General features: G+C 36.2%; 1 protein-coding gene across 4 annotated transcripts in view; it reads left to right on the top strand.

The window, feature by feature from the left end:
• The window catches only part of GEMIN5 (gem nuclear organelle associated protein 5), a 43,395-nt gene that overhangs the window by 10,377 nt on the left and 19,490 nt on the right, over positions 1–13,528 (top strand). For all 4 annotated transcript variants that reach the window (XM_081935014.1, XM_081935013.1, XM_081935012.1 and 1 more), the window contains exons 8-19: positions 543–755; positions 1,592–1,677; positions 2,607–2,689; positions 3,410–3,546; positions 5,476–5,549; positions 6,254–6,435; positions 6,847–6,986; positions 8,115–8,286; positions 9,309–9,536; positions 11,194–11,301; positions 11,412–11,540; positions 13,221–13,316. In XM_081935014.1, coding sequence (XP_081791140.1) covers positions 543–755; positions 1,592–1,677; positions 2,607–2,689; positions 3,410–3,546; positions 5,476–5,549; positions 6,254–6,435; positions 6,847–6,986; positions 8,115–8,286; positions 9,309–9,536; positions 11,194–11,301; positions 11,412–11,540; positions 13,221–13,316 — 1,648 coding nt within the window. The remainder of the gene's footprint in view (positions 1–542; positions 756–1,591; positions 1,678–2,606; positions 2,690–3,409; positions 3,547–5,475; positions 5,550–6,253; positions 6,436–6,846; positions 6,987–8,114; positions 8,287–9,308; positions 9,537–11,193; positions 11,302–11,411; positions 11,541–13,220; positions 13,317–13,528) is intronic.

Genomic DNA, 13,528 nt, shown 5'->3' with positions numbered 1-13,528 from the left:
GGTGATGGGCCCGACCCTCTGGAATGACCTCCCCCCGACATTAGAATAACGACCGATCTCCGCTCCTTCCGTAAAAAACTTAAGACCCACCTGTTTAATTTAGCTGGCCTGGCCTAACTGTAGCTTTTGTGTCCCTCTAGCCTATATTTTAAATTTTAAATGTTTAGGGATAGATTTTTTAGGTTGTTTTAATTTTTAACTATAACTGTACAGTCTATCATATAATTTGTTTTAATGGGTATTTATAATTATCTAAGTTTGTATATTGTTTTATTGTGGTCTGTACACTGCCCCGAGTCCCTTTGGGGAGAGGGGGCGGTCTATAAATTTAATTAATTAATTAATTAATTAAATTGCTTCTGGTATTTGTAGAATTCTAGTGTATTATCCCTAGAATCTCAGCAGGAATCTACTTATTTTAGAGCAGATCAGTGTTTCCCTTCAGAATTTCTTTGGAAAATCTTCATAATTTTCGTACTGAACTTTTCTGTGGCTTTTGATTTGGTGCATTTTTACTGATGCTCCATTTTTTTTCTTTGTAGGTGAAGTGTTGGGATCTGGCAACTTCAAATTGCTGTTGGACTATGCCTTCTCTTGGGGGGTTTGTTTACAGCCTGGCCTTTTCACCTGTAGATACAGGCTGCCTTGCTATTGGAGTAGGGGACAGCATGCTCCGAGTGTGGAACACCATGTCAATTAATAATCATTATGATGTGAAAACTTTCTGGCAGGGCATTAAATCCAAAGTCACAGCTGTAAGTATGCTTTTGCTCCTGTTTTTCAATATACATTTTATTTTCTCACCGAAAATAATGGTTTCTTACATTGGATATTACTTATGTTTTATGTACTATGCGTGTTAATTTTATATATATATATATATATAAAAATGGCAGAAATAATAAGTTCTCTTAAAATAATTTTATTTTAAGTATATTATTTAAACATATTAACAATAATAAAGCTTGCTGTTTTGATTATACTAATTAAAATCACTGCTTATGTCATGGCCATTAGATAAGAAAACAATTCTCAGCATAATTTAAGCACAGATGTTAAGATAATGAAAAACCATTAACAAAATCTGCTTTTAAAAGCAAGACTAGCAAATGGTATTTAAAAATAATGTAATGAACTGCTATAATTAACTTTGATCATGAATCGTTAAGCTTAATAACTTCATTCTTTTACTGGCAACTGTTACTATGGTACCACTCTCTAAAAATACTATACCTGCAAATCCGTCTAAAGAGAATGTAGTTTTAATTATTTTAAATTGTCAGAACACTTCATGTAATGTTTTATTTATTAGTTTATTTGCTTGTTTGCTTACTTAAAAGTAGCTTCAGTCACAGGAAGCGTCATGCATTGTTAGTTTTCTATTTGTGGCGCTTTCTGCAAGTGTACAAAGCTTATGGAGAATGCTAACAAATGTCCTTTAGTACATATTATATGTTCTGTTGCTGTAGATATACTTTTAGTATATTTATGTATCAGCTGTGTTAATGTCACATAGTGCAACTTGGATACAATTTGCATTGATCCACAATTGACTATAGTGTTGAGATCTTAGTGTGTTTTCTGTTTGCAGTTGGCTTGGCATCCAACAAAGGAAGGCTGCTTAGCTTTTGGAACAGATGATGGAAAAGTTGGAATTTATGATACCTACTCTAACAAGTAAGATACAACTATTTTTGTTCACTAGTAGCTACTTAAATATATAATGATAAACCATGATTAACTTTGATTATAGTTTTTTTTAACAATCATTATATGGCTGGTTCACTATTCAGTAAACCATCATAGATGACAATAGGTGATAAGCCAAAACCATCCAGATTTTGGCATAGTATGCACTCAACCAAAGCAAGAATGTTGACCAAAAGAAAGTAACAATTTGCAAAGGTATCAAAATATATGAAGACAACTTTCTATTGCAAGAGTCTTTGACAGTGCCAGGCTAATTCCATTTGTTATTAGGGGTAGAGATTTGATAGAACCATAGAATTAACATTTTAGTATTTTTTTAAATTTAATTACTTTATTTAAACCAAATCCAAATTCATTCTAAGAAAACTTTATGAAAGAACTTCTTTAGACCATGTTCCAATTCAAAATTTTCCAGAAACCCAGTTCTTTCTTAGTTCTCTTCATTATTTGTTCTATTGCTTCACAGTGTTAGTATTACTCTTTAATTATAATGCATTTTGTATGTTCATTCTTATCCTTTGAGAAGTCACAGAAGAGGGCAAATTTTATAAAAAGAGGAGGTCATTAATATTGTTATTGTCTCTTGTGTTGAGAAAATACAAAGGAAATTGATGCTATTCTTCTGTGTTGAAGCAGACATAATTTTAAGGAGTGCAGAAGGATTGTAGAAAATGTTGCAGTTCTAGCTTAAAGGAACTATTGGACTTTTCCTCATTTCTATTGATGTTTTAAATAATGCTGAATAAGCTTACTTCAGATATTGTCATTTGTTTCTTTAAAAACGATGGCTTTGGTTTGCTTTGGTTTGTTTATTTGTATTGTATTTTATGTTTTTATGATAGAATAATAAATAAAAATAAAAAATGATGCTAATTTTGTATAACTTTTCCTGTTAGGCCTCCACAAGTCTCTAGTACATACCATAAGAAAACTGTGTATACTTTAGTTTGGGGACCTCCAGTTCCTCCACTGTCTTTACGTAAGTCATTGAAATTTGTTTATAGTTTTTGCATTGGCATTTTTATTTGGTCCACATATTGTGTTAATGCTCTAAAAATAGCATTATCTTCTTCCCCACCTATTTTGGGCATGTTCAAACTTTATTAAGATCTTCCCAGGTTGTGAAACTGTTATATAATATAATCATAAACATCAGGAATACTCAAATTGACCATTGCTCTTTGCAGTAATTTGATTATTTAAGTCATCGATTATGTTACATGATAGTGCTTTGATCCAATAAGGGTGATGGAATTATTATATTAAACGACCTATTTAAAATAAAATAAAATAGATTTTTTAATACTGATTGCATTAAAATATGCATGTATAAGAAACAATTGCTTTCTTGCGATATTAGAACTACTAACGACCTCCGCTCCTTCCGACAGAAGCTTAAGACCCACCTGTTCCAATTAGCTGGCTTGACTGATGTACAGTCCCATCTTTAACCTCCTGGCAAACATCTTACTGTGTAATTTTTAAGGGAAATTTTAATTATATTTGTATTTTAATTTAAATTTGGTACAGCACATTCTACCTCCTCCGTTTATATGTTTATATGTTTATATATTTATGCACATTTATATTTTGTATCTATATGGTTTTTAATATGTCTGTACACCGCCCCGAGTCCTGTTTAGGAAAGGGCGCGGTTTATAAATAAAAGTTTACTTACTTACTTACTTATTTATTTTAGGGGGAGATGGTGATAGACCTTCCATAACCTTATATAGCTGCGGGGGAGAAGGAGTTGTCTTCCAGCATAATCCTTGGAATCTAAATGGAGAAGCTCATGATATCAACAAACTCATTCGGGAAACAAATTCAATCAAAGTGAGTAAGAATTTTGACTTAGGAATGAAAACTGCTTCTTCTTATCTGCATTATGTTTGAAGTAGAAAAAAATAACATCTGATTTCAGAGTAATGTTTGGTAAACTGACATAGAATGCTCAGTTTTGTGTGAACTGGGCTGTTGGCAATTCATCATCTGTAACAAAATATAAAGAAGTCAGACAGAATAAAATCATAAGACAGATAGAAACAGTGGGATTCAGCTAGTTCGCACCGGTTCAGCAGAACCGATACCTAATTTTTTTGCTGAGTTTGGCAAACCGGTTAGAAGTGTTCCATAAAATTGGTATTTTCAAAATGGAGTGTTGGCAGTGGTCTGAAAAATACAGGTAAAAGGAAACAACGGGAGAAACATTGTTGAAAAAAGGGAACCATTGATTAAAGTAAAACTGAAGCAAAATAGCATAGGCATTAGTGAGAGAAAGAATTAGTGCAATTAGTGGACATAGGCTATTACTGTACAGTTACGATCTAGTAATCATTAGAAGACAAAAGCAAAACAATACCCCCTTGAATTTTCCAAACAGTCTTTAAAGCACAAGACAATACTTTGTTTTTTCTATCTTCTTCACTGGGAATATGTTAAGACATTTAAAACTTCTAAACATTTGAAAGTTTAATGCTTCTGTTATAACTTCAGAAAATATTTAAAAGCCTTCCAAGTAGATTGACCACATCCACTGATTGTGGAACTTTCCTTATATCAAATCACTGTGTTATCTGTTGTAGCAAAATTGCCATCTATCATGTCTGTTCTACCACTTAGTTGCATAGGAAAGTTTAAATGGAACAAATGGCTTTGAGAAAAGCAAGAGATTTGCATTCAGACACTTGTTTTATTGCACTATACATCATATTTCATTTTAATGCTAGATATACCTCTTGTTGGGTGTCCAATACTGAAGTGGGAGCAGGAGGTGGAACCCAAAAGCTATATGAAAGCACAGTTTCTGATCCCTTGCTGAGATTACTTTCATCCTCACATCTTTCTGTAGATAGCACAGTCATACTAACCTTTTCCTGAATTTTTTCTGGCTGTTTTTGTGATAATGGTATCTATTTTCAGGAAAATATTGCAGCTGCCAAATATTGTAGTCTCCTGTATATATGCTGGAGTGCATGATTTGTTTAGATTGGCCTTAGTTGTTCTTACAATTAATGTATTTGTGTTGTTTGATAAATACATAGATGAGAGACAGATAGATTCTAAATAAATAAGTTGTGATGAGAGACAGATAGATAGATATACTCTAAATAAATGTTAAAGCTCCTTAGTCAGATTCCTCCTACAGAGTAGTTTTTAATTGTAATCTTCTGGCTGATTTAAGATTTTAGAAAAATTATGTTGACTTGTGGACTAAAAAAATAAACTATTTTTTGCAAAATGTAGATAAACAAAAATTATATGGTGGCTTTTTCATTTAGTTATTTCTTTTATATATGTATTTACTTTGTATAACTTTAGGCAATGTACATAATGTTCCCACCTCTCAAAACAACAATCCTGTGAAGTAAGTTGGGCTGAGAGAGAATATGACTGACTCAAACCAGTTATCTAGCCTAAGGAAAAATTAAATCGTAGGGTCTCCAGGTTTTTAATCTAATATCTTGACCACTACACATCAAGCTGTTTTCCCTCCCTTTGTCTGGTGGTAGATACTAAATTAATATTTCTCAACTTTGGCGACTTTAAGATGTGGCTTGCTGGGCAATTCTTGGAGTTGAAGTTCACATCTCTTAAAGTTGCCAAAGTTGAAAAACATTGTGCTAGGTTATTGTAAACATTGATACAATTCCCTGATTACTCTATTCTCCCTGAAAACCTTCAGTTGACTATTTTTACTTTATTTATTGAATGAATAATAGTCAGAACTATTAAGGCTCAACGATTTTATTTATTTTCTTGTAGCACAAATTACCAGCACATACAGAAATTAGCTGGAAACCAGACGGTACTCTCTTGGCTGTTGGTAACGAAGATGGGTATGTGCTGAATTTTGAAGTCAATGCTAATTTGACATTCAGTAGCAAGTATAGTGATTGAGTGTCAAATATATTGACTTGCTTTCCTCATTTCTTTTATTTTATGACAAATTATCTTTTGAACTCCTTTACTGGGCAACAGAATTAGTATAAAATTTTTCAGTGATTTAAAATATATATAATTACTTGGTTCTCAGGGAAATTTTCCCAGTAGATATGAGCAAATAAAGTATGAGCAGACAAAATGGCATCTCCAGATACTTGACTGATTGTGCTGTCATTATGTGTTTTGAGTGTCTGACTATGCTCTTGACTTATCACTGTTTTAATATATAATTGACAAGGTTAATAATTAGGCTCTATCTGGCTTGAGCCCTTTTTTGTGTCTATCTAATAACATTCCATTTTAATATCATGGAATAAAATTTGCCAAATCTTTGTATACATCAAGCTTAATGATTTAAGGCATCCCTATATTCATAAAATTATCGTGCCATGCAAGCAGATATAACGCATATCAAAAATCTGTGCATATTTACAAATAGAGATGGCTGTGCTATTGTAATAAAGTCGTCCAATTTGCAGGATATTCAAGGTGGGATTGTAATGTATGTGTATGAAATGTTTTTGGAGAACAGAGACTAAAGTTCTTATTGCTCCCATCAATTTCTTTATTAACTGATACTTCCTTTTTAATCTTGCAGATCAATTGAAATACTTCAGGCTCCTCATTTGAAACTTCTGTGCACCATCCAGCAACATCATAAACTTATCAATGTTATCCGTTGGCATCACGACCATGGGGCACAACCAGAACTGAGTTCTATGATAGCTTCTGGCTCAAATAATGCTACTATTTATGTACATAATATCAAGAATGTCTTAGGTGACTACGTTTCCAGTCCTTGCCACCAGTCACTGTTTAAACTCTTGTTTATCGCCTTCTTCTGTATTATTTTGAATAAGATCACATGTAATTGTTCTGGTCTAAAGTACAACATGTTTTAAGCTTCACCTCCTGTAAGATAGCCAGTCCACAATGGGCAGATTGTTCTCTTGATGAAAAGGGTCAGAATATTATTCAGGAAGATCCAGTGCAGCAATAATACTTAATTGTTTCCTTCTATTTCATTTTTCTTTCTTTCTTTATAATTTTTTTCTATTATTTGTTGTTTGTTTGTTTTTCCCTTTGGCTTCCTGTATTCATTTTTTTTTAATGTTCTAAACATCCTTTAAAATTATATAAAAATTAAGTGGTAAGATTTGAGCTCATTTGAACATTATGTTTTCTCTTTAGAGAGTGCTCCAGAGAAGCCTATAATAATCACAGAGCCTTTTCGTACTCTGGCTGGACACACAGCCAAGATCACTAGTTTGTCTTGGAGTCCACATCATGATGGAAGACTGGTATCTGTATGCTATGATGGCACTGCCCAGGTAATGCTTCTGGATTTATTTTAGTGTATTTTTCCTCATCTAATCCCGGCTTCTCCAAAGTGGTCAGTATCAACCTCCCAAAGGTCAATGAGACTATCCATTATTGTGGATGGATTCATTAAGAGCCATGGTGGCGCAGTGGTTAGAATGCAGTACTGCAGACTACTTCTGCTGACTGCTGGCTGACTACAATTTGGCAGTTCGAATCTCACCAGGCTCAAGGTTGACTCGGCCTTCCGGCCTTCCAAAGATGGTAAAATGAGGACCCAGATTGTTGGGGGCAATAGGCTGACTCTGTGAAGTGGTATATAAGTCTAAAGGTTAAGTGCTATTGCTATTGTTGTTATTGTGCACTATAATGTTGTTATTGTAACTATAATAGTTACAGTATTATTTTTAAAGTTATTTTAATATAATAAAAGTTTTGGGGTTGAACAATCTGAAACTTCGTGAAAGGATTTATGAGCTGAAGAATTTGGGAACCCCTGATCTAATCAAATCACAAGATAATGCCTTGATTAAAAAAAAATAGTAAGGAAAGCCAAACTTGGAAAAATGGATTCTCATACTGTATTTTGTATTTGTTGGGAATTCAGAACACAATTTGCATAAATTGTCATTGTGTGGAATATGTAAGAAGCTGTTGCCACTTAAAAGCAGAAAGTGCAGGATTTTTTTTTTTTTTTTGTCATTGTGTATATTTATGGCTATGAAAAATTTAGTGAATGAGTGAATTCCGTCCTGTCCGCTGCCCTTGTCTTGCACCTTTACCATGGTTGAATGTGTCGTCTGGCCTCCATAATAAATTTATAAAAAGCAAAAGCCAAATTTTAAAAGCATAATATAAATTAGAAGCAAGCTTGTAGAGGTGATGGATTACAGCCTTATATGGGCTTTTTCAAATAATTGATTTCTATGGCCTGAAATAGAATAGATTTGAGGGCTCACAAACCTGCAGTGGACACATTGCCCTTTTGATAATAAGGTAAAAAGCATGGAAAGACTAAATTAGAACATTATTCAGGAAAATACAGGTAAGTATTAATCTAATTTTAATTTAATATTTTTGAAATCAGAGTTTAATTTAGTAAGAAAACCATGTGGGACTGATGAGACATTTGTTCACAGGTTTGGGATGCTCTCAAAGAAGAGCCTTTGCACAATTACAGGGGACACCGGGGCCGTCTGCTCTGCGCACAGTGGTCACCTGTGGAAACCGAATCCATTTACACTGGGGCTGATGACTTTTCTGTTCATAAATGGGTAACTTTAAAGCAAGAGCACATTCGCCCTCCCCAAGGTCAGTAAATTATTCATTCATACTTTGACATGGCAAGAAGACTTTTTAAAAATCCCAAGATTTATAATGATGTTATAATATTTTTTTTACAAGATTATATATAATCGTTATTTTATTTAGTCATCATTCTTTAGTATATTTATTCCAGAATTAGTAAGAACTAAAGTTTCCTAAAAATGTAATATTCATAGATTGAATGTGGGACTGAGATCCAAGGAAAGAGGAAAGGAAATATTCCCACTGCAGTTCTTTGGATTAAAAGGAAATGTGCACATACCATTTTCTTTCTCCTGACATTTCCTTCATTTGGGGGAAACCATATTGTATCTACAATTATTTTTATTGTTTTTTTTTTCATTTTTAAATTTTGCTTGCAGCCTAGAGTCAGCTTAGTGATGGGGGAAGCTAAATAAATAAATACATTTCTCTTCAAGCACCATCTAACCATGATTCCTGAAAACCAATAGAATAGTTGATTGTAGAGTAGGGCTTGACAAATAGTAAGACTAAGGAAATTTTATGTTCCTTTCAAACAAAGGAACAGAAAATCTCATTCCTTCCTGTGTGATTCAACCACTGTCATTTTGCATCATTGTCCTGTCGGCTGCCCTTGTCTTGCCCTTTCCCAAGTTTAAATGTGCCCTTTGGCCTCCAAAATAGTGTTTTTCCCCAAACTTTGGAGATAAAATTTAAAAAGCAGAAAATTAGTATAGTATCTCTTGTAACGCATTTCATTTTTTGTAATCCTTTCAAAGGAACCAGTTTGGTGCAATGGTTAAAGCATCAAGCTAGAAACCAGGTGATCATGGCTTCTACTAAATAGGCATAAAGCCACCTGGGTGACCTTGGGCCGGTCACTTTTTTTTTTTAATCCTAGGAAGTGGGCAATGACAGTTTTGAAATCTTGCTAGAAAACTGCAGGGACTCGTCCTTGAAATTGCCAAGAATCAAAAAGTATAAGAAAAGAGAGAAAAAGATTAAGAGGAATCTCTAAAGCCTTTAAAAGCATTTCTGTTTATTAGGCAAGAAGAGTATTGAGTTAGAGAAAAAAAGAAGCACTCAGATTAAACAGAAAGTGAAGAAAAAGAAGAAACCTTTGGGGAAGTTGTCTACTGCACAGAATACAAATGACTGGATGAATGTCGGTGAAAATATGAAAGAATCTCCCTTGGAAGAAAATGGGGTTTCTGACCCAGAAGGAGAAAAGGAACAGCACGAGCAAGAGGCAGCTGAAAAAATTTCCATAGAAGGTACATAACAGTCTGCATCGCTAATCATAGCTACAGTAATTCTCTTAATAAGATGGACAATAGCGTTTAAGCTATAGAAACTTAACATGATTATGAGAGATGACTATTTTATTGCTCATCTCCAGAAAACCAAAATACTTGGCATTTAACCAGAGTGGAATCTCTTGATCACCTCTTCCTTCAAATCATAATGTTTGCTTTTTAAGTAAACACTGTTTGTTATCTAATGGGGCCAGAGATTAAGAAAAGCAGATGATTTATCACATTAACCTGTTTTCTTTCTTAATTCTGAAACATTACTTGATTAACTGAGTCACTGAGAGGATAACCTTTTCTTAGCTCTCATGCAGTTTCCTTGTTTTCAATTACATTTACAGCTAGAGTTAATGAATTTAGATAAAGATATACTGCATATCTATTTTATCCTCCTATAGCCGTGATGGCGAACCTATGGCACGCGTGCCACAAGTGGCACGCGGAGCCATTTGTCAGGGCACACGAGGCACCTTTTTAAAAACTATTTTTCGCCTTCCCCAGGCTCCAGAGGCTTTATAGGAGCCTGGGGAGAGTGAAAAGAGCCTCCCCCCCCGCCCCCCGGAGGCTTCAGGGACCGTCCCTGAAGGCTTCGGAACGCTTAAAACCAGAGGGTCGTTTTAAGCGCTCCGAAGGCTTCAGGGACCGTCCGAGGCTTCCCTGATGCCTTCGGCGCGCTTAAAACGACCCTCCGAGCAACCCGGAAGTCACTTCCGGTTTGCTCGGAGGGTGGTTTTAAGCGCTCCGAAGGCTTCAGGGACCATCCAAGGCTTCCCTGATGCCTTCGGAGCGCTTAAAACGACCCTCCGAGCAACCTGGAAGTCACTTCCGGTTTGCTCGGAGGGTGGTTTTAAGCGTTCCAAAGGCTTCCCTGATGCCTTCGGAGCGCTTAAAACGACTCTCCAAGCAACCCGGAAGTCACTTCCGGTTTGCTCGGAGGGTGGTTTTAAGCGCTCCGAAGGCTTCAGGGAAGCCTCCGGACAGTCCCTGAAGCCTCCGCAGGGCCTCTGGGGGGTCGGGGGAGGCTCCTTTCGCCCTCCCCAGGCTCCTATAAAGCCCCTGGAGCATGGGGAGGGCAAAAAATACATGTAAAAATGGGGGGTCGTGCGTTGCATTATGGGTGCGGCACACCCGCACTCGACCCCCCTGCGCTCCCCCCACTTGTGGCACGCGAGCCAAAAAAGGTTCGCCATCACTGTCCTATAGTTTCTCAGTTTGTAGAAGAATCATATTACTGTAGGCATTCAATCAATCAGGATAGAGCTGGAAGGGACCTTGGAGGTCTTCTAGCCCAGCCCCCTGCTTGATCAGGAGACCCTGTACTATTTGAGACAAATAACTGTCCAGTCTCTTCTTAAAAACCTCAGTGATGGAGCATCCACAACCTCTAATGGCAAGCAGTTCCACTGGTTAATTGTCCTCACTAAGTTTCTCCTTAATTCCAGGTTGAATCTCTCTTTGGTTGGTTTGGTGCTTTGGAGGCTAACTCAATCCCCTCTTCTTTGGGGCAGCCCCTCAAATACTGGAAGACTGCTATCATGTTGCCCGTAGTCTTTCTCTTCTCTAGACTGGCCTATTTTGGTAATATTGCATTGCACAATTTTAATTTGTTTTTTCACCGCAGTTGACAGTGATTCAACAACTTGTCCACCATCTGTCCATGGCCCGGATAGCCTGAAACCTTCTGTTTTGGTTAAAACTCCACCCATAAGGAAGGATCCAGTTAAGCCAGGTTTGTACACGTTATTTGTAAATAATGATTTACAAGTAATCCCTTAAAGTCTTGGCATAGGAATCAGTAGTTGTAGTCAATATATGAGTTTGTAGCAACTCTCTTTTCAGGAGTGGATATTTCTGTGAAGAGAAAAAAGCCTCGGTCGATCCTGCCTCTGAGCACATCTATGGACCACAGGTCAAAGGAGGAACTGCACCAGGACTGTCTGAGATTAGCACATTTCTTACATTCCAAAGGTAAGATAGGAAGTAAGCGCCATACAGTGAAAACTTTTTAGATAACTTCATATCTTAAATAGTCTGTTAGCCTGACTTTGTGGCTTTTTCAAACAATATATGGCAGAATATATTAACATCATGTTTGTTCCATAGTCCCATGTTATTACATTAGTAATATGACAAAATTGTATGTCACAAAAAATAAATGGCATAGTCTATAACTGTGGCTGGAAACCTGTTCTGACCCAGTGGCTGGATTGCCAGCAAGGGTTTGAACTTGCAACAAAAATAGATCTTGGGACGATTGCTGGAGGAGAAGAGTAAAAAAGTCTCTGTGCTTTTTACCAAGTGATATTTATCAAAACTGCTTTTTGGCTGCAGTCCAGGAGGAAAAAAGTAATCTTAATTGGGAAAGGCTTTAATGCCACATCCCCAGCAGTCTCATCCCTAGATACCTCTTGTTATGGTATATAATTTATATAAAACATGTAGTCCTCAACTTACCATTACAGTTGAGCCCAGGATTTATATCGAGAAATTTATTAAGTACATTTTGCCCCATTTTATGACTTTTTGCCACCTTTGTTATAAGTGAATCACTGCAGTTGTTAAATTAATAACATGGTTGTTAAGTGAATCTGGCTTCCTCCTTGATTTTGCTTGTTAAAATGTCACAAATGATGATCACATGGCCCCTGGACACAACAACCATTATAAACATCAACCAGGTGTCAACCATCCAAATGTAAATCACATGACTAGGATGCTGCAATGGTCATAAGTGTGAAAAATGGTCATAAGTCACATTTTTAGTGCCGTACTTTCAATTGGTCACTAAACGAACTGTTATAAGTTGAGGACTTTCTTTATATAGTAATTTAATGTTGAGAGGCTGGAATCAAATGCACCTCTAGAGAAGTTGTATTCTAATGACTGGGAGCAATACAGGAAAGGTCCTTTCCTATTGGATACGTGACATTGTTACAGAGGAGTCATCTTCGAAATGAGTGTTTTTCCTGATATTCAGACTCTCATGTTATTTAAAATTTCAAGGTTAATGCCAGCAACTTAGTTTCTATCAGTTAAACACTTATCATCTGGCACAGATGTTTCAGTACAGGCATCATGTGGCCTGTACATTAATTACATTAATTAGCCTAGTATTGCATTTTTCTAGTGGCAACTTTTATAACATATGTATACCTCTGTTTATTGTATTGTGACTGTGACTGGTCTAATGGAGAGGGCAACTAGCAGCTAAATATTTCTGAGGAGAACAGGCGGGTAGCGGGGCACCCTTGGTGCTCTTTGAGCTTGCTTGTTTTCTTGAAGACCTTTGCTATCCTTTTATATTCTAGTGGCTTGCCCTGTCAGTGTTGGGGTGGTGGTGGTGGAGATTCTTAGAGAATCTTGGTTGGGCTTGTTTACTGTGGGGCTTCTTTGGCAGTTTCCTGATTGGGGCATTGTTATGAGCACCTGTACATAGAAAACATTTTGATTTAGTGGCAGTACATACACAGAAGACTGGGAAAGGAGCTCTGAAGCAGCAGGTTCAGAACAAGGTACACAATGCTGCTAAAGCACTAAAGCACAAAGATCATAAATGTCCCTTCGGGGAGAGGGGGCGGTCTATAAATTTTATAAATATAAATATATATATAAATATAATGTGATAAAACTTTGTTACTTTCCTGGTAGAGTTGAATGAAGATTTGACCTCTTCTTCAAAAGATCCTATCCATTTGGGTCTGTTCACAGATAGACCTGCCCTATATAAGATGATGGAAGCAGAAGGTTAGTATTTGTATCATTAATCACTTCACTTGATTTGAGTAAGGATGAATAGTAAATAGGATGTAATATCTGCATGTAAAAATGAGCTGTTAAGCTATAGCTCATAACCCTGGGTTGTTGGAACAATCCAGGATCACTTTCCAGATAAAACTATTGTTTGTTTATGGATTGTTTTCCCTCTGTTTCAGTTGTTCTTGCCTTGAACCACTGTG

The sequence above is a fragment of the Natrix helvetica genome, assembly GCF_964273705.1.
Source record: "Natrix helvetica genome assembly, chromosome: 1".
NCBI classification, from domain to species: Eukaryota; Metazoa; Chordata; class Lepidosauria; order Squamata; family Natricidae; genus Natrix; species Natrix helvetica.
The sequence above is the reverse complement of the archived record's forward strand: the minus strand, read 5'-3'. Positions and strand labels throughout refer to the sequence as shown.